Genomic DNA, 20967 nt, shown 5'->3' with positions numbered 1-20967 from the left:
AAGTTTCAGCGAGTGTGTGTGTATGAAAGAGACAAAGGATAACAACAGACATAACATCAACAGCAGTAAGGCACACCCTAATAATGCACACAGAGAGGTTACCCTGACAAGTCTTTTGTTATAACTTCAAAGCTAAAGAATATGGAAGTGGCTCAGGAGCAGGTGCCTCTCTTTCTATTGAATTATTCTCTTTAGTCTATATCAGACATTGCAGCTAATGCACTGTTCAAGGGTTACAAGTTTAGGCACATCTCAATCCACATCTCAACCCTGCTTCTCTACAACGCATTTCAATTAGATAGATTAAGTTGCTTTTAGTCAGTTTACTTTTGAACTAAAGACAACTGAATCCTAGGATTGTCTACTGCAAATTTGCTGTTCTTCACTATACCAAATTAACAATATCTGGTATTGTGTTATATACTGCCCACTACTGGTAATAGTGAGAAAATGACTTACGCTTCCTTCAATGTTAAACATGCATCCAACTCCCACTCATAGAACTAATGAAAAATACAGCAAGGACACAAAGATGAGTTAAAATGAACCATTTATATTTTGCACAGGCAATCATACATTGTCGATAGAAAAATAATGTGCACTGGGCAGCTTTGGGCTCATTAGATTTAGGGTATCTTCCCAACTCCATATGTCACATCAGCCAAGTTACCCTGTCTAGCTCAAGAACAAGCCCCCAAACCTCCTAGAGTACAAAATAATTAAGGGCTCAAAATATTAAGGTTCATTTTCAAACAATTCTTTCTATTTTGTGAAACATTCAGCTTAGATTTGTAAATGGCTTCCTATTGGAAAATACGATTTACTCTGCTAGCCAGGTCAGTGAAGTTCATACAAGTGGCAACATCAGTTAACAGCCCAGTCAACAGAGAAAGATAACTGTTATTGTGTCAGATTGTTTGAAATTCTTTCCCTCATTACCCAAACATAGTTTAATATATTTTTTATAAACTTTGTGAATCCACTTGAACATAAATAACATCATTATTGCTAATTTGATTTCTTTGATAAGTACAACTCACACATACTGGCATAAATGTGGTGCAGTGGTATTCAGACTAGCATGTTTGGCAAAGTAATAAGTAAAAAGGAAATGAACTTAAGCCAAATTTCTGTTACAAATATGAATAACTAATTCCATAAGAATTTAAGATTAACACAAGCTTGAACAAAACTATTTTTAAATATCAAGTTTGTTAAGATTTTCTTTACAATATTGGAACGATTCACAATTTACCCCAATAATACAACTTTAATCAGTTTAACAGACAAAATGAATGTACCCTTTTCGAAGGTAAACCATGAGGTAACATGAAAACATAACCAACCAATCAATAATCATCTATACATACATGGCCATGAGGAAGAATGTCAACAAAAAAACTTCCAAACAAAACAGGTTGTCAAATTAATCTATTTACAAGTTTAAAAGAAGATTCCATCGTTTGAGTCTTCATTCATTCGTCTGAACCATTCGATTGAGATTTTTGGTCTTCGGCTTCAGAGGGCAACTTCTGGAGGAAAGCAGTTGTGCAGTTAGTGAGTCACATGACAGATAAGCTACAATGGTGCAGATTGATCAGTTAAATAAGCACAATGCCATGTCCACAGTACATGTCGGGTATGATACCAAAACGTTCCTTAGTAGGAATCTGATTTTATCTTTTTCAGATACATTTTTATCTTTATTCAGCTATAGACCAATTAAGAACAAATCATCATTTGTGAATGACAGCCTGTGGTTCAAGGTCCCTTGAGGGATGGGGCATGGGCCCATCATTCATTGAATCAACATTTTTTGATTAATTCAGGTTTAGTGCACTGAAAAATGACATGGATTGTATAATATGGTTTAGAGGAACTTAACAGTAAAACAAAAAAAGTTAATCCTGATGTGTGTTACCCTCTGCAGGGTTCCCAGTAGCTCCTTCATGGTGGAAGTGAGGCTGTCAGCCGTCTTGTGGAGCTGGCTGCAGAAATGGGACTTCTGCTCCTCCACCACCTTCAGACTCTCTTCTGTCTGCTCCAGGTGGCTCTTTATCTCCTGGAGCTCCTTGGCCATCTCACCGTTCTCCTGCTCCAGCTGCATCATCACTTTAGCACCTTCATCTAAAAGCAAACACACAGGAGGCCATCTATTATCTTTACTAACTTTTACTTTATTCCGACCCCTTGGTACTTTGCGGGTATTCATTGTACAAATAAGGTAAAAGTTTGATTGTAGACAAAATATTGATTGTAGGTGTGGAGAACCATACCGGTGTGCTTGATGTAGTGAAAAGCAAACAGAGACTTGACTGTTAACCTCAAACTAATCACACAGCATCCTCTCCCACTGTTTTTACCATTCTCATCTAAACTTTTTTTTTTTTTACGTTTAAGGAGATTCACTGCTCCACATACCCATTTTGGAATCCTGGAGCATAAGTTTCTGTTCAATCTCCTCCCGAGCCTTCTCGCTCTTGTCCAGCTTCTGCATCATGCTGCCCACGTCCACCATGGCCCCGTTGAAGACGATCAGACTGCCAGACTCGGAGCCCTCAGCAGCCTTGGCGCTGGCCTTGGGGCCGGCCAGCAGAGCTCGGTTCCCTAAGAAAGAGGCAGAACGTCAGGGTCGATTTGTTGTTTTTGGGGGGTGAGAGATTTCGGTTGCGCGTCTCACCAAGCAAGTTCTCCAGCTGGATTTCGCTGAAAGACAGAGCTGCCTCATCCTTCGCCCGATCGGTCAGTTTGCGGTAGAAGCAGGATTCTCTCACCACTGGCTTGTTTAACAATTTCTTTACCTGGAAACAGACACACATACATTGTGGACATTTAGACTCACAGCAGTTGGAATCCTTTCACTTTTCAAATGCAAATGTAGGCCCCGTGTGAGTGTGTACCTGAGCACGGGACAGGTGCAGGCCCAGAGTGTACATAATCTCCTCTAGGTCTTTCTCAAGCAAGTAGCCACAGTGGCTCTGGTCAAAGTAGACAAATGCCATTAACAGGTCCTTGTTGTAGGTCACCATCTGCTTCTTCTCCTTCTCCTACACACACACACACACACACACACACACTTAACTGTACATATACACTGCACTTAACATACTGCAGCACAACAAAACCACATCAGCGGAAGAATCTAGAACAGTCAGAAAGACTGACCTTGTCTTTGGAGGACCTGTCCTTGGACTTCCTGTCATCTCTGCGCTCATCCCTCCTGTCTCTGCCATTGGAGTCTTCGTCATCCTTATCTGAGGACAAGCACATGTCTTAGTGTACGCACAGAAGATAAGGATGAGTAGGACAAATGTCACTTTAGGGGACTTTTATTTGGATCTATGCAGGTCCCAGATACTGTGGTATCTGGTATCACATGATAAGCCTGCCTGTTTTCCAGCTTTTAGAAATAGCTCTCCTGACTAGTTGAACTTAGAGAGACTTTGTGGGATGTGTGGGAAGTGGGCCGTACCGTCATCATCATCATCATCAGCGTCTTCGGCCTCTAGTGGGTCATATTCCTCAGCGTTGGTGTTGCTGCTCTCGTCCTCGTTCTCCTCTTCATCACGAGACTCTTCTTTCTTCAGTACTCTCTCCTTGTCGTCCTCCTTTTATTTAACATGGTCAGATAGAAGGCCAATCATTTTTTATATATTTTTTTTTCTTCTGAGGATTCTTTTAGGAGTACAGTGCCAGTCAAACATCAAGTATTATTTGATTTTTGAGAGATACATGGATGTTTCTATTGTTTATATGCAACAAACTAATTTAACGGTATGATTCACTACAACACAATTTGAACAGATATTGGTACTAAAAGCTTAATTTTCAACAAACTGTCGGCAATATTTGGAGAAACTCATTGTATACATGTCGGTTAAATGCCCTACAGACCGGGATTGAGTGTTTGAATTCATGGATTAAAACAATGAAAAACAGGTGGCGCATGTGTCTTTCAAAAATGAAAAGCTAGGTGTTTCCAAACTTTTGACAGGCACTGTAGATGGGAAAAGTACTACACTCACCTTCTTTTTGTCCTCTTCCTCCTTCGGCTTCTTTAATGCCGGCTCTCCATTCTCATCCTCCTTCTTCACGTCCCGTTTCTCCGCCTCCTTCTTGGCTTTCTCCTTCTTCTCCTTCTTGTCATCCTTGGAGGGCACGGAGGCAAGGGCTTTGTAGATGCGGTACCCAAAGTCCCTCTGCAGCATCTCATTAAAAAGCTCTGCAAACAAGGACACCTGGATGTGGGGGTGGGATGTCACAAAGTGAGACAGGTTCAGTAAAGACAGAGAGTGGTTCATAGAAGGAAGTAATAAATAAAATACTATATATACACCCATGCACAACAAATCCCTCGACAGTCTACACGTCGGAGTAAGGTAAGACAATTATCTTTTGATGCTGAGTACTTGGCAAACTGGTTTCAGAAGCACCACTCCTCTGGACTTTACCACCCCATAAAAAAAGCAGTTGTTTTGTCTCACCTCAAACGAGTGCTCCTTGTTATCCTCCAGCCGGTAGTCCAGTAGCACGCTGAGTGACATTATGCTGCAGTCAAACTTGCCACTCTTGGCTGCCCAGTTTGGGTGGACGATGATGGTGGGCTCGTCGGGGAGAATATACCGCTTCTCTCTGCGCTGGCGCTCCAGCTCTTCCTGCTTCTTCTTCTCCTCCTCCTGTGAGGGACAGTAGGAGAAAGAAAAAAAAAATGAGGAGAAAGGCAACAACTCTACCACAATTAAGTGCTCCAACCTCAATATACGGAAGCTGTGAAGAGCGCTCCGTTTGCTGGGTCTTTTCTAGTTTAATCTTTATGCTAACCAGACCCCTGTACTAGCTAGTTCATCACCTCTCTGTCCTCTTCGACACGCTGGGGCTCCTCCTCCTCGGGGGCCAGGCTCTCTGGTTTCTCAGGCTCCTTGGCCTCCTCCACCTGCTCCTCCACCTTCAGCTGCTTGGTCAGGCGGGCAATCAGTTGAGACTTCAGCCCCTTGGAGCTCAGGGAGCGAGACTCCAGCTCTTTACGCAGGTCGTTCACCTACAGGAGAGAAGGGGGAGAGGCAGCACTGTATTACCTGCTTGTGAGTCTACTGTATGGGTAAACACGGGTATTGAGAAGTAAGGATGAACTTCAAACCGCCACAGTCTTACCTTCATCGATTTAGGGTCGAGCTTGGCCCAATGTGTGGGCGTGGTAACCTCCTTCAACTCTTCTTCATCTTTCTCCTCTTCCTCCTTCAGAGTGTCATTTATACAGAGAAGAGAGAGAGAGGGAAGGCAAGAAGAGAGGGACAGCAGACCGTCAACACACCACTTCTCCCCAGTTTCAACTTGTGAAAACAAAAGTTGATCCGTGCAAGAAGCAAGGTCACATCTTTCTCTCATAGTCCTAATGAGCTCTCGACTGGGTAAAAGTCCACTGCTACTGTAGGGTACACAGGGAAGCTCTCTAAGCTCTTATCAACCCCACGGAAAGTGCCCCCCCCAGCGGCCAATCAAAGCAGTTCTGTGGAACACAAAAAGGTAAATCAATGACAGTGGCTCCAAAAAGGTCTGTGAGTACATCGGGTGAACTGAGAGCTGGTCTCCAAACTGAGTGTGTATGCAGTATCCCTAAACTCCTATTTGAGTGTGATTTGGGTATTTTATTCCTGTTTCAATCTATGTCATAAGGAAAACCAATCTCTACTTAAAGCCCAATAAGAGTGTAGACTCCAAAAACACGGGACAGACATCAGACAAAACTTAGGGGAGGATTTCTTTTGGAGTTCAGCTGGTATCGAACTGAGGTTAAAATAAATCAATCAATCATATAGAAAGGACACGATTCTAGAACCAACACAGGTATTCTCACAACTGGCTCTGCAGGTTCCAGCAGTCTGTTCAGAATATTCATTGGTTCCAAGCAAATTATTTAATTATGAGGAATTTTAGGGCATTCTAAAGCCACATGCATGGTTGGTTGAAGAGATTTTCAACCAAATTAATTAATTCACATCAATTCCCATATCCCATGAAAGCCAAACTTGGTGCCTAATTAGCGACGGTTTAAGGGAGCTGGAAGCTGTTTTACCAGTTGCAGAGGTGTCATTACAATAGAACCTAGTCTCCTTCCACTGTATGTGTCTTCTGGGTTGAGGGAGAGTGGAAGTGCAGATGGAGGAATGGAGTAGTTGGAGCAGAGGGGAAGGGGTTTGGGGGGTGAAAGGAAGAAGCCTAGGGGTCTGGTAGTACAGTACTTTGCCTGTGGTGATGTCTCTGTGTGTGCGCTTGTGTGAATGGTGGTGGCATGTACTGTGTTGTGTTGTATTGTATTTCTTGTTTGTTTAGTAATTCCTGTGCCTTCCTGTGAGAAGCGGAAATGAGAAGAGAGGGATTAGCGGTTCAGTGCCTGTTCTCCATCCGCCTCCTTTCGCTCGGCCGACAGCTTCTCAGCCAGCTGCTCCCGGAGTCCGCGCGACAGCCCCTCCCACTCTGAGCGGGTAGGAAGACAATGCCAAACATCCGGGAGAAACAAAACCACTGTCTCCACATGTGCAGGGACTGTCCGCCCCTTGTGTGTCTCCTCAGGGCGGTGATAGCGAATCTCTGCAAAACGATACCTGTCGCAAAGGAAGAAGGCGCATTGGAAAGAAACATTCTGGTCAGGACACATTTCATAGACCAGCCTTTGCTAGGGCTAGCCTCCCCCACCCTGCATACTGTGTAGGCTATAGTGCCACCCGCCACTGAATGGTCTTTGACTTCATTACAGTGAGCCCTGCCCTCACCCCCACAAACACACACACAAAAACAGACATCATTAGCATATGGAAACCCAATCTGCAGCTCTCCAACGGTTGTCACAGGTAACGGCGGCCATTTTGGAAAAGTTGACAGACAAAAACAAAGAATAGCCCCCGGTCCTGCCATTATCCCCCTTTCAGCCAATCTTTGCTCAGTATTTTGTACTCATTTTTGATAGTTTATGTAGCACAGGGTTGTGTCAGAAAAGAAAAAGAATAAACAGGACAGTAAAAGCAAGTTAAATATGTAAGATATTTAACAGAGTCAAAAGAAAATTTAAACAAAGCAATGGTGACGTCTTCTGGTCCAGGCGACTTCTTCCGACAACGTACTCATTCATTCATAACCACATAGATAAAAGACGCAGGACGGTGTCACACAATAACCGATGGGACAAATAATTAAGGAGGCAAATAAAAAAATTATAGTCATTACTCTAATTAACAAAAAAAGCCAACAAACATGTCAGAGATTAAGAGTTTTGAGCCAAGGTACTAAAACCATATAGCACGGAATACAGATTCTGGGTTTTAGTAACTGCAGGCCTAGTCATTTAGAAACACCGTCTAGGAGAGGAAGGAAATTGTTGGAAAGAGAACAGGTACTTACCACTGAGTGCACAAACTCAGGTCAATGCCTGTGAGAGCCTTACAACAGCGTATGGCTGTCTTTATGAGGACAGAAGCATCCTTTTCTGGGTCCGCTCCATCTAGAGAGGGTGACCAGTGACCCCCGATGGCCATGGCCTCATCCTTGCCCCTCATTCCTACCAGGAACTGAAAGAGAGAGAAGAGGTAATAAAGGGCATTAGTTGAGTTTAACAGAAAAGGCGAGGGTATGGGAGAAGGACAAAACAAGAAAGCAACAGACAGAAAGAAAAAAAGAGAGGGTTTCTCTATAGACCTACACATGTAATCCTGATGCTTAATCCATAACAAACCAAACAAACCAGACTTCGGATGGAAAAACTCAATCAAATCCAGAATGGGTGACACTAGTGGGTGTGAGTTCAGTAATGGAATGTGTTCCCTTGTCAGGTATTTGACAGCTAAGCATGTGCATCGTCACTAACCCTCGTCATCCATTTACCATTTTGTCCGTTTGGGTGCGTACCTTAATGAGGCGGGCGGGGTGTTGGAAGGCATCTCTAAGTTCCTGGGGGTCCTCAGCGAGAGCACAGGACTTATGATAGAGTTCTTCTAGGCTGGGGTTTGCCAGCAGCATCACCTACAGGGTAGACGGATCATTTTAAGTGTCAACGCAAATTCAGAATGGAGCCCAAAGCAGATTATAGGTATTGGGTAGTCAGATCTAAAGTTAAGTGGATCAAATGCATCCCACATGTGAACAAATACCCTGATTAGGAACTTCTGAATCACATTTATTACAAAGTAGGTTCGTACATACGAGAAAACGATAAACAGAAATTACACAGATAAAGATAAAACAAGTACTGTAGTGAAAGGTATAAACAGAAAATAGAAAAACTGTCAGTGTCCTACCTTGGCGCTGTAGGTGTGGTTGGCGTCAGGTGGGTCGAGCACGGCTGTGTTCTTGACCAGCGAGTCCACCTCCTTGTGCATGATGTGGAAGTTACAGTAGTTGCCGAACTGGAAGGGGCGCGCCAGGGGGAAGGCGTCCACCCAGGTGAAGACGGCGTCAAAAAAGTCACTGGGGATGTAGAGGCTCTGGTAACGCCGCCTCAGCTCCATCATGTCACAGTTACATCTGAAGCGGGGAACAGAACCGCGCCATTACCCTGGTGTCCTAGCTGCAGCTACAGGTTGAAGACTTTCTTGTACACAATACAGTCATTTTAGGCTCTCTCTAAGAAATATTAGCGGTCGTCAGTCGATAACCTTTTTCGTTGTTTCTCAGCTGCTCATACAAAATTCGACATCATTTTAATCTATTAAATCTAACTATTCAATCTTTTGTGTTCGTCAGACATGGTTGTTGTGTCACCCACCCATCCAAGCTGAACTTGGAGAACTGGACAGTGTAGCGGGGGGCCGCCCTCCGGGGACGTCTAGGGGAGCGGTCACGCCGTGGGGAGCGGTCTCTGGAACGCTTGCGTGTGGGCGAGCGTTCCCGTGACCGCCGACGTTCGCGGTCCCTCTCGCGACTGGAGTGAGGAAAGATGGAAAAGGCAATTTGTTTCAATGTGTTCGGGATTAGCTTCAATAGGAAGATGATTTGTTTATATAGAGACAAAAGTACTGAGTCTGATCTGATGTGTAAGTCCAGGTTATACTGTATATAACCCTGACCTGCGTTCATCCTTGGTCCTTAGGATGAGTTCCGGACGGTCGTTGCGGTTGGGGAAGCGAGGTGTGGGGTCCATTCGTCTGACGGGCTGAGGCTGGGGCATCATTCTCACTGGGGGCTGGAGGAGACCCCCTGAGAACACGTCTACACAATGGGGCCCAAAGTGCACAAAGAAAAATACGTCCAAAAGAAGAAAACATAGTGAGGACACACAATCTGTTTATACTACACTTCAAATGTCCTACATGTAATTTTGGGCTAATCATGTAGAATTAGTATCATGTGGAGAGTGTCCCCTACCTTTGGGAGGAGGCTGTGGCAGCAGGGGCTGGGGAGGGTTCTGGAGGAGGGGAGCCAGGGAGGCAGCAGAGAGCTGGGCCTGCAGAAGAGAGGGAGGGGGACCCTGGGTGGGGACATTGAAGCTTGTGGGTGGTGGTAGAGACTGCAGCATGGTAGGAGCAGGCTTCATCATAGGGCCTGGAGGTTGGCTCTGGGGAGACAGAGAGATAAGAGAGAAGACAGAAGTTAATGTGACTTAGGTGTAGAGCTAGTGGTGTATATATGTAAACAAACAAGTGTTTTGCAAAGAAAATATACATTTTCTAGATGGAATAAGATAACATGTCCCCTACTTCTGTAGAGAAAGGAAGGGTAATTGAGGAAGTACCATATTTCAAGAGAAAATTCAGCATAGCTTTGCTTTTCCTTTGTTTTTTTTAATAGGAAAAATGTATTTTCACATTTGACCAACTGTGAGGTGAGAATGTCCTGGCCTGTTTGTGAAGTGAAAAATTGTGACAGATTTGATATACAAGTTGTTAAAACAGTGAAGAGAAAGTGTATTTAAGATGCATTCCCCAATGAATTCTTTGAATTCTTTATTAATTTAAGTTATCAATGAATTCAACAGCTCAACATGTGAGCCTTCATCACAATTAGTAGAATGTAGAAGAATACAAATTTAATGTGGACATGAGGGCACCAAAATCTCTTGCCACTTTTTAAACAAAATATATTATGGTTAGCACCTTTAAAAAAACTTTTAATTCACTGTAAAATTGCAAATTTACCCTGTAGAGAGATTTTTCGTTACATCATTAGCGGTAACACAAGCACAAAATTGAAAAGATAATTGAGAAACAAAATGAGGAAAACTAGACAGCAGTGGATATGGATTTTAAGAAATCCATACTATCATTACTATCTATATCTATATATATATATATATATATAAGTGGTGGGCCGTTATCTGCATAAACGTGCTGCAATAAATAAATAAAAAATAAATAAATATTGCCGTTAATCTATTCTCAAAGTTGGGTTGGGAGCTGGGTCTATACTACGCAAGCTATGATGACTTTCACCTTGATATTTTAGCGCGGCTGTATACCTAGACAAATTGCACTGTAGGTGGCGAGAACGAGTCTTCGAACCTGTGTGTGTGCCTTGTGTATGAAATTATCACATCAAACTTGACGTGCTAACATGGATGCAGCTATGAAGCCGCCTGGTTTGCTTGAGGGGAAAATGTATTTAAGAAGCTTCCCAATGGAAACTTCGACAAGACTAAGGTGGTTTGCACCTTGTGCTATTTGGAATTTGTTTACTGTAGGAGTTCTTCCTGTCTCAAATACCACCTAAACGCAAAGCCTCCCTTAGCTAATGTGGAAGATGCCGGGCCAAGCACTGATGTAGTGCAGGGGAAGAGTCGTTATCAAATTACTATGTTTGAGTGCAACCAAGGCAAGCCCGTCAGCACAGCTCTATCCAGCCAAGCTAACTCATGTAATAAGCAGTTAATAAACACAAGTAGATCTTATTGAACATAACTTATTTTTCTCACCAATCATAGTAGAACAGCTTTCTCAATCAGTTTGTGATGCATTTTGGAAACAGGAGATGAGCCCCTGGTCTAATGCGCCACCTGGCTTGAGAAACCCGTTCTCAAAGACTTACTTTTAGTCATTATTTGGGTAGCACACATATTCTGAATGCCTTCGGCGGAATTCAAATGAGCCATTTTAATCTAGATTAACACCAAGATTACAGTGAGATTAATCTAGATTTAAAAAATGAATCTATGCCCACCACTAATATACAAAATATTTATATATATATATATATATATATATAATGTAAAGAAGTAATCTGAAAGACAGGGAAATACACTCCCAAATAGAATTCTCCACAAATAGCCAACATAAATTAAGCTCTATACGTAACAGGGCCTTAAAGCAACACAAGTTGGGCCACGTAGATTAAAAGGAAAGAAAGAAGAGGAGCAGGACAATAGAAAGAGAGCAGAGGGAGGGAGAATCCCAGAGTGTATAAGGGGGCAGGCCAGGGCAGGGGTGGGTGGGGTGGGGTTACATTTTGTCTGTTGTCCACGACGGAGTGCATGTCTGAGTAGCGTTGCTGCATCCCTGGATCAGGGTAAAAGTTGCCCAGCTGTGGGGAAACTTGAGGTAAGGGCTGGGGCTGCTGTTGGTGCTATGGGGGGGATTGAGAACAGAGCAGTCAAAAACACACACACCTCAAAAGTCCTGGTGGCAAGATTTGATTTAATTGACTAGCCATAGCTGTCACACATTTCAAATAAACAACTTGTTTTCAACCACCATGATTTTTGGCCCACACAGATAGCAATTTATCACTTTCTAAAAGTTTCCTGCTTTTTGGTGCAGCTACTGAAAGTTCTCACCGACTGGTTGGCTAACTGAGGTAAGGTCTGGATGCGTTGAGCGTTCCATTTGAAGGGCATGTTGGGGTTGTACACAGCCTCCACTAGGACCCTGTCGCCCACCTGAGGAGTCTTCCCCTTCACCGCACTGACAGGACAAGAACATCTCATTACTCAAACGATTAGACTTCTTCGCCATGGAGCGTCTAGCACAGTCACACATTCTTCAGTTGATCCAGACCTTAACACACAAGACAACTAGGTGAAAGCTTAGTAAACCGTCATTACATCGCTTTCCTCACCTGAGCTGGAAGAAAACATCCTCGTCCACAAATCCGAAGGTGTCATGTAGCTTGTTGACCACACCAGTGAAGACACGCTGTTTCTGGGGCTGGGTCTGCTGCTGGTGGCTGGAGCGAGGTGTGGGATAGGACACTGTAATCTGGGCTGTCTGCTGGGGGTTGGACAGGCTTAGACTAGTCGGCAAGGCCACAGGGGGCTAAGGAAGCAGAGAAAAGAGTGATGCAGGGGGAGTACAGATTAGATTCTTCCATCCATCCATTTTACCACTTACAGTTGTCTGACTAATCTTATTTATGTTACATTTTATTCATTTAACAAATGCTTTTTATCCAAAGAAACATACAAATTGTACATATTGTACAGATAAAGAACCACAAAGGCAGGGTTCTAACAGTATTTCAGTAGTTGGTGCCAAGGAACTGTCTGTATTGTGACTCGGAGAGGGTAGTCAGAGGCGTCTTTACATATGCAAGACTCACTTGCCTGGTTCTTTTCCCAGTGGCATTCTTTCTTTTCACTAAACTGATCTGAAAAAACAGGATTGGTGAATGTGCCCGGGTGCTTACCGGAAACTTGTTTTCACCCGTCCAGTTCTTTGTCGTAGGTAGAGGGAGGAACATTACACAAGAGGAGAAAGTCATTTTCCACTTTCAATATACATTCATAATTGATTCCATATTTTTATTTGACAGGTGAGTTCTAAGAATGCGGTGTCAAACCGGTTCTCACCGATTAAGGCTAGGCTAAGCGGTTATACTCATTAACTGTCAGCATTAGCTAACAATAGCAAAAGCACAACATTGCTGGAAGAGAAAAATATCAGTATAGACATGCTTGTCAGCCATTACCTGAGTCAGCAGCGCCTGCTGGGGCTGTGGGAGCTGTGAAGAGAGGGAAAAGAATGTCATATGTAGCGTACACAGGCAGGGAGTGTCTGGTTGACACTGCTTGACAAAAGTCCACATCGCCACACCAATGTTAAACACCTGCTTTTGATACTTCAGCTCTGCTTACCCCATAAGAGTCTGTTGAGGGATGCCGATGTTGCTGTTGTTGATAGGGTGCACACGCAAAAACAGTAGTAAGAGCGTTGTTCAACATTAATTATTTTAGATTTTGGCACTTGACATCTTAGTGAAAGATGTTTTAGTTTACATTGTCTACATGCAAGTCTATCTTCATCCAACATCGAATACCATAATACAGCAACACCCTTGGAGAACTCAACCTCCACAAAGGGAAGACTAAAAACCTTAAAATGGGAACAACCTTATAATAAATTAGAAGTTACAAGCATATGTAAAACTGTGTGTAAAACTGATGATGTGAACAGACTTCTGTGGGATATAATACTTTCTGTAGGAACATGATTAAGGTATCTGTGCAATCATTTGTTTTGTTGACACACTGTGACACTGATTGCCGGCCATCATCCCAAATATGTACCACTAAACCTAGTTGGCTCAATAGTCATCGTCAGTAGAGTACTAACAAGCCTTTATCAAAACTCTGTGACAGACTGTAAAAACCTCAAACATTACTTACTGGATGTTTTCCTTTAAAATAGGAATATGTACTCATATAAACATAACAAATGTCGAATGAGTCACAAAAATGGCTATTAGAAAACGCTTGAACTTTCAGTCCAAGTACAGTTCTTGACACAGTAGCCTAAAACCTAAAACAAGTCGACGGCAACAACAACTAATACCTGGTGAGGGACATTGTAGAGCTGCTGTTGTGGTGGTGGCTGCGGAGGTGGCTGCTGTTGCTGTTGCTGCTGCTGTTGGTGTTGTTGTTGTTGTTGTTGCTGCTGCTGCTGTTGATACTGCTGCAGGGCTGAGTTTATCTGAGACTGTGATATATAAGGACAGATATAAGAGTTGTGGTCATCTGATTGGTAGGCTTACTGTGGCAGGGCTCCAGACTGCGACCAAATGGTCAGTTTTTGAGACAGTGCGAGCATTTTTTACAAGCACTCGCGCATGTGCGACCTACACATTTTGAATTCATTGGGTGTGCACAATGTCAGCACACGTTAGCAACAACGCATAGATACGATGTTCTAGTAAGACAGCGATATCAGCTTTCCTTCTGCATTAGTACCGTAGCTTTAAGTCTAGGAAAGTTGAGGCTATTTTTCGCTAGGTACCTATAAACCTAGCTAAAAGTCTTGGAACGTTTAGGATATTTTTCGCTAGGTTCCTACGAACATGCCAGACAAGTGGGTGCCCCTTCGTTCTTTTGGTGAGCAGTTTCACGAGCCCTTCTTACCCGGCGTCATGGAACCTTAGCAGCTAAATACTTATTTAGCACTAGCGTTGCTACTGTATCCCTGCCTGTGTTTGAGCTGTTGCGCTGTTATACTCGGCAAGTATGGTGTGGTGGTGTCGGAGGACTGATCGAAAAGTGCATCATACATATACAAGTCATTTAGCGAAGACTTGCATGTACAGTACGTAATGTCACATTAAATAATGTATTTAAACTCAAGCTCATATGGTGCGTCGCAGGGGCGATTCTAGGATCAGACCTTTAGGGGTGCTCAGCCCCCAATGAGAATGTGACATGAATACAGTGCCTTGCAAAAGTGCTAAACGTAAACCCCCTTGCTAAAATAAATCCCTAATTTCACTGGATAACAATTAATACATTTATGTATTATTATGCAAAATATTGAATGAAAAAATGAAGGATGGTGCAGAATTATAGCCACTACAAGTAGTCCCACAATCAGTTTGCTCGCCATGATCTCTCCAGGAAAACCCGATATCGCACTTGCCCTTGCACGGTGGTACTGTAGCTCAGTTTCTAATGGGCGGGCCAGATGATCTGGGCGGGCAAAGCAGAGAGAGGGGAGGTAACCTTTCTCGTATCTACGTCACTTGGAGGAGATTTTCAAACAGAGCGTTTGAGCCTTCATTTTGTCAAAGGCGGAGAAGAACACCCAGGGCTTTGTTTAGACCTATCGAAAATTCTAGCCACTGGGGGACCAAAGGCAGGCTAGGGGAACTCATATTAATGTTAAATAACCTCATAAAATGAAGTTTTCATGTCATGTCACCTTTAATAAATGCATTGCAGGTCAATATAAGGTGTGCCATTAAATTTTCTGCTTGCGCTCCTAAAATTTTCAATTAGGGGCTACTGTGCTCCTAGTAAAAAAAGTTAGTCTGGAGCCCTGTGTGGGGTGATGCATCACACATTTAAAACATGTTGGGGAGGGGGGACGATATACATAACTATACGAGACGTGGGGTCAGATGGCTGAGCGGTTAGGGAGTCGGGCTGATAATCAGAAGGTTGTTAAATAAATAAATAATTATATAACACAAAGACTAAATAAGTGACTAATTTAGGGCTGCAACTAACGATTATTTTAGTAATAGATTAATCTGTCGATTCTTTTTTTTTTTGATTAATCGATGAATCGGATAAAAAAGTAAACAAAAAAGCATTTATTTCCAACCCTTTATCCAAAAACAGAACTGACAGTGCAAATTCACAGTGCAAAAAATCTTCAGAATGTACACAAACAGGCACACAATTTTGAAAACAGTTATTAATATTAGCGTGGATTTAATGCTATTTTCAGAGATTAGCAATTTATTTGAGTTTTGTTTAAAACATTTTTGAAAATTGAAAGGTTGTGGAAGTAGACCAGACTTTATTAGAATAATCTGGTGTAAATGTAAGATTTTTTGACACAATTTTGAAAAAAGTTAGGATTTGCGAGGATTAAGCAATTTTCAAAGATTAGTGATTTTCTATCATTTTATTTGAAACTTAATTGAAAAAGTAGAGGCTGTGGAAAGATACCAGATATTGTTAAGATACTCTGGTGTCTCTTTGAGGTTTTATATTCATACAAATATTATAAAAGTCTACATTTTTTTTAATAGTGTGGGCAGTTTTCACCTGGTCCCTAACACGACGCTGCAAAGTAGCGTCTTCAGAATGTGAGACGAATGTCGAATATGAAAGTAACTTCACCTCGGTCAATTAACACACCTTTTCGACGTATTTAGTGTGAAATGCTGCACACCTTGGATGACTTAAGTCGTAATGATTTCTCCTCCATGTGTTTCAGAATAACGTTACTCAACAACGTCTATCCGATGGTCTTTTCTCTACCTCGGTTCTGCTCCGCGCTCAACTAAACTTAAAAAAAATATATACTTTAACATCTTCGCGACTTATTGAGTGGTATAATAATTGTGCAACGCAACAAATTGATAAAGAAATTCGTACCCAACACTTTTAATAATCGATTTTAATCAATTTAAATCGATTCGTTGTTGCAGCCCTAGACTAATTATATAATGAAATGCCTAATTAAAATATATACATTACAAATTAAATGAGACACTAAATATATAAATGTTACATGTGTTTATCCTTACATTTATCCACGGTGTAACTTCTGATTGGTGAATAAACAGTATTACACACCAGGCAGGCTCAAGCAGTTGATCAAGAGGGATCCTCTATCGCCTCACTCTGCAGCTGCTAGGGGTGTGCGATACTGCCAAATGTGGTATTGATCCGATACCAAGGAGTAAATACAGGGCCATATGGCGCCCCTGCCAATACCAATATTGCTGATTTGCAATGTTACTTTTTACTTAGAAAAGCAGTTTATCTACTTTCGTGTCGAGGGCGCAATGCCTCATAATTTATGAAGTGAATGCAACTGCATCAGTATGAAAATTTGAATTACAATTTAAAATGTGAATTTTCGTGGTCATCTGATTTTTCTTTGAATTACTTGTTCATGATTATGATCATAATAAAATCAGGACAAAGGGTTTTGTAAAAATACTGTTAGTGTGTGCCGCTGAGTCGTGTTACTGCACGTACACGACGGCAACAACTCACAGCCTAGCAGGGGAGGGGCAAAGTGAGCTTGAGCAAAGTTAGACGTGTTTGCACAAATTACAACCACTATGATGTAACGGGAATTGTGTACTGAATGTAGAGAACAGAAATTGAAACTTAAGTATCGATCTTATCACGCCAGTATCAATCAATAGGCTAGTGATACCAACGTTAGTATCGATACTATCGGTCTTGAGATTGATTCGCCCACCCCTATGCTGTACCAGCTTGCCGAGGATCGTGAACACATTTTTATTGATGTCTGTGTCAGTCAGGGCCAATATTGTATCACATGTAACATTTATATATTTAGTGTCTCATTTAATTTGTAATTTATATATTTTGTATGTCAATTAGGCATTTCATTATATAATTAGTCATTTATTTAAGCTTTATGTTATATAGTTATTTATTTATCCCAGTATTTATTTATTTTGTATTGGCCTCTATAATCCTCCATACATGCCCCCTAGTGCTTCTTGTGAAATTGTCCTGGGAAAATACGCTTGGTTTTCTCCTTTTATGGTATGCTCATGAATATGCTGCGCGCTGATTGGTTGGTTTTTGTGAAGCTGCAGAGCAAAAACGCAACATGTCCAACAACAGCCCTCGTGGGAAACATCAAAGGTGGATACTTGAAATAAAAACGTGCAAATATATCTATTGTGTCTAGACAACACTTTTCAACAGATTGACTACATATCATTTGAAATTATGTTAGTTGTTTCCACTTGACCACTTCTGTTGTCGAAGCAAACAGGATTGATTTAAGTGGGTAACATTACAGTTTAGCAACCAAACTATATCGTGATTCAACTCAGCTTCAGTTAGTGCTAGCTAGATATCTTGCTGAAAAATAAAATGAAAAATAACCTGAAAAAGATCTGGACAAACATAAATCGTGAATTGTAGATTTACATGACAGCACAGGTTATTTATTTGAATGACACACATTCAGGAACATGAAATAACGCGTTGGCCCCATTGACAATAAACTAGGCTAAATCATCACACATTCTACCTATGCTCTTGCGTAAAACTAGCCTAAATCACACATTCTACCTATGCTCTACATGCCTACAGAGTCTAGGTGTTTTCGATATCTAGCTGTTCTTGCTTTCCTTGCAAATCAGCGTTAATAAAAGGCAGATGAGCTAGAGTCTAGCTAACATTGACTTGACGGGCATGGCTGATGTTTGTCTACCGTAGCCGTAGAAGCTCCCTGTGCAGTTCGACCCTCAATTGCACATTTGCTCGAACCATTTCACCAAGGACTGTTTTCAAAACCTGGGACAATGTAATTTACATTGTAAAGCAGGATTTTATATGAAGCTGTTGCTCAAAAGAGGTGCGTTTCAATCCTTTTTGTTCATCACAACTGCAAGCTGTAGTATGATTGTCGGTAACAGTTACTAGCAATGTCACGTATCCTGTATCTAGCACCTGCCTTTCTCCAGTTCTTTCAAATAGATAATCTAAACAGATTTTAGCAATAGGCTAGACTGCTATTCGTTTTCTGGCTATATTTTCGAAAGCTTCCCTTCTAATGCCAACTAAGGCTAGTCTAGCTAGAGTCATTTTGCTAAATAAGGTATGGTAGGTAGCTACGGTATGCTGATTGTGTTTTGAAACGTATTTAGTATTCTACTGTACCTATTAGATACAGAAGACGTTAGAATTGCTAATAGGATAACTGTTAGCGACAAAATCATACATACAGCTTGCATTTGTGATAAGCATACGGTTGGAACCCTATGGTTGGAACAGCACCTCTTTTCAGCAACAGCGGCTGACTATAGCAAATTCTTCTTTAAATTTCCAAGTCCAAGATTTTCATTCAAAACTGTCTTTGGCGAAATGGTTTGAGCAAATGAATAAATGAGTGTCAAACTTAAAAGGTATCTTCTCATAGAAAAACATCAGCCATGCCCGCCGAGTGTCTGGTTCCTTTGGAAGATTATGAAAAGTGTCAGCATTCACAAACCAGGTTGTGGCTAGAGAAATGTAACTTGTGTGTTAAACCACAGTTAAGTTATTTTATAACTGGGGGGGCAAACACTTTCACACAGGGCCATGTAGGTTTGGATTTTGTTTTCTTCTTAATAATAAAAACCTTCATTTAAAACTGCATTTTGTGTTTACTTGTTATCTTTGTCATATATTTAAATTTGTTTGATGATCTGAAACATTTAAGTGTGCCCAACATGCAAAAAAATTACAAATCCGGAAGGGGGAAAACACTTTTTCACCCCACTGTAAACGTTGGGGCGTGACAAAGGTGATGCTATATCTGTGACGTCACAAATACAGCTTTTTCAAAACCAATCGTTTTACAGCTGAAGTTTCAAGTTGTGAGATTTAGATAGGAAAGAGGTGTCAATGGGCTTTGAAGTTCACTGTATGTCAATTTTACCCACCAAACTGTCATAATTCAACTTTGACACGGTAAAATCGATTTAGCAATCAATGACCCCTTTAAAATGTTATCTGCAAGGTCAATTCATTTTCAGAAAGCGAGGTTATACCAGTGAAGCATTCAATCAGTCGAGCACTTAACAGCAACACCACTTTTGAGTTAAGTTAGCTTACCTGCTGCAAGGCGGCAGCGGCTGCAGCTGCGGCTTGCTGCTGCAAGGCTGCAGTCTGCTGAGATAGCTGGTAGTTGGCAGCTGACTGGGTGTTGAGGGAAGCAGCAGCCAGGGCAGACTGCTGAGAGTACATGGAGGGGGATGCACCTAGGAGAGAGGGTTGCTGCACTCCCAGAGCTGCAAGGAGGGAGACAGTGTAAAATGGGTGATGCCATTCAAGACCGAAGATGCTACTCTTTCCACTCTAAAACTTAGTTACAGTTACATCATTTTTTTATTTTATTTTTACAGATAACTTACTAAGCATAGCATGCATCCAAATATGGCAACATATGTATAGTTGACAAACAATATTCATAGCTATATGTTTCTGCTTACAGTGTAGACTGTTCAGGTCGAGAGACTGTCCAGAGTGGCCAGGCTGGGATACCGCAGTTGCAGCGAACTGAGCAGCCCAGGGAGGGTTTTTTTGTCCTCCGAACTGGGCCATGAGTTCAGGGGTAGTCTTGACAGAAATAATTCACTTTTCTCGACTGTACGACAAATCAAAACATTACGCATTAACACTGATAGTCATTCCATCTTCAATTAAAAATAAATTTCATCATATAGCTAGCTAACACCACAACTTAACAACACATTCGCTGACTCAGCCGCTCGTGTAAGGCCGACAGTCATCATTTAAAGGTAGCACATACATTAGCATAGTTAGCTGGTTTATGTTTGCTTCCACGCTAGCCTCAAGTCAGTAATATTTGCAAAACACAGCTAGCCAACGTAACTTAACTTTAAAGACTGTCTGTTATACCCACGTCAGCAGAGCAAGCAAGCATAGCTCTTAGCTAGCTAGCTACATGCATGCTCAGCATAGTGCTGCAAACATTAATACTCAAGACGGTGTGTAATAGTAACGGCCTGCTAGCTATATGATGAGCTACATTTCTTGCTTAAGCAGCTAACTAGTTAGCATACAATTTCTAACAAGCTAGCAACAGCAGATGGATAGTACATCCTGGCTTGTGCGGGTTTGTTTTTTGTGAGCGAGGCCTTCTGGTGACGTTGTTGTTACAAGCCTGCTAGCCAGGCCAGGAGGACAACACACGATGCGGTGATTGATGCTATTAGCGTTAAGTCACCAGGCAGGAATACATACAATCCTACATAGCACTAGTTTTTAGAGTTGAATTAGAAAACACCTAATATACATTTCTATTGTAATTACCGTGAGCAACATACACGGAAAAACAACTATTGTTTGAACTCCTTACCACTGTCCTCTGTCAATGCACCAGACCGGTAAAGTTAGCAAGCTAGACTGCTACTAAGCAACGTGCGCATGCGTCAACACACACTACGTAACTAAGCTCCAAGTAGGTTATATTACGCTTAGTTAGTCCCTTCCTTTTACAAAGAGGTAGGCAAATACAATATATGGATTAATGTATTATTATAGTTATATTTTTG

General features: G+C 41.8%; 1 protein-coding gene across 2 annotated transcripts; it reads right to left on the bottom strand.

Moving 5' to 3' along the window:
- Nucleotides 1-533: 533 nt before the first annotated feature.
- On the bottom strand, nt 534-20854 carry ccar1 (cell division cycle and apoptosis regulator 1). 2 transcript variants are annotated; one of them, XM_084709652.1, is made up of 28 exons: nt 20772-20854; nt 19882-20036; nt 19505-19680; nt 13749-13892; nt 13052-13084; nt 12886-12918; nt 12604-12630; nt 12037-12233; nt 11756-11882; nt 11425-11544; nt 9355-9544; nt 9057-9198; nt 8756-8911; nt 8289-8514; nt 7900-8013; nt 7396-7562; nt 6392-6602; nt 5152-5235; nt 4850-5038; nt 4485-4676; nt 4026-4238; nt 3473-3608; nt 3166-3254; nt 2901-3047; nt 2681-2801; nt 2422-2607; nt 1922-2127; nt 534-1532 (listed from the first exon to the last, which is right to left on the bottom strand). In XM_084709652.1, the coding sequence occupies exons 2-28, from the start codon at nt 19991-19993 to the stop codon at nt 1476-1478; spliced, it is 3795 nt and encodes a 1264-aa protein (XP_084565778.1). In that variant the 5' UTR covers nt 19994-20036; nt 20772-20854; the 3' UTR covers nt 534-1475. The 2 variants fall into 2 exon arrangements, with proteins under 2 accessions (XP_084565778.1, XP_084565779.1); XM_084709653.1 differs by having other exon boundaries at nt 534-1529.
- Nucleotides 20855-20967: the final 113 nt, after the last annotated feature.

This window comes from Hypomesus nipponensis, chromosome 11 (assembly GCF_054491055.1).
Source record: "Hypomesus nipponensis isolate SF chromosome 11, ASM5449105v1, whole genome shotgun sequence".
NCBI classification, from domain to species: Eukaryota; Metazoa; Chordata; class Actinopteri; order Osmeriformes; family Osmeridae; genus Hypomesus; species Hypomesus nipponensis.
This window is presented reverse-complemented; position numbering and strand designations above follow the sequence as displayed.

Excerpts from the sequence above, each read along its gene's own strand:
- ccar1 (XM_084709652.1), bottom strand. The coding sequence starts at position 19,993 with ATGGCCCAGTTCGGAGGACAAAAAAACCCTCCCTGGGCTGCTCAGTTC. Across the intron at positions 11,545-11,755 it reads CTCAGTTAGCCAACCAGTCG|CACCAACAGCAGCCCCAGCC; the intron begins GTGAGAACTTTC and ends TCCCCCCCATAG. Across the intron at positions 2,608-2,680 it reads CCAGCTGGAGAACTTGCTTG|GGAACCGAGCTCTGCTGGCC; the intron begins GTGAGACGCGCA and ends CCTCTTTCTTAG.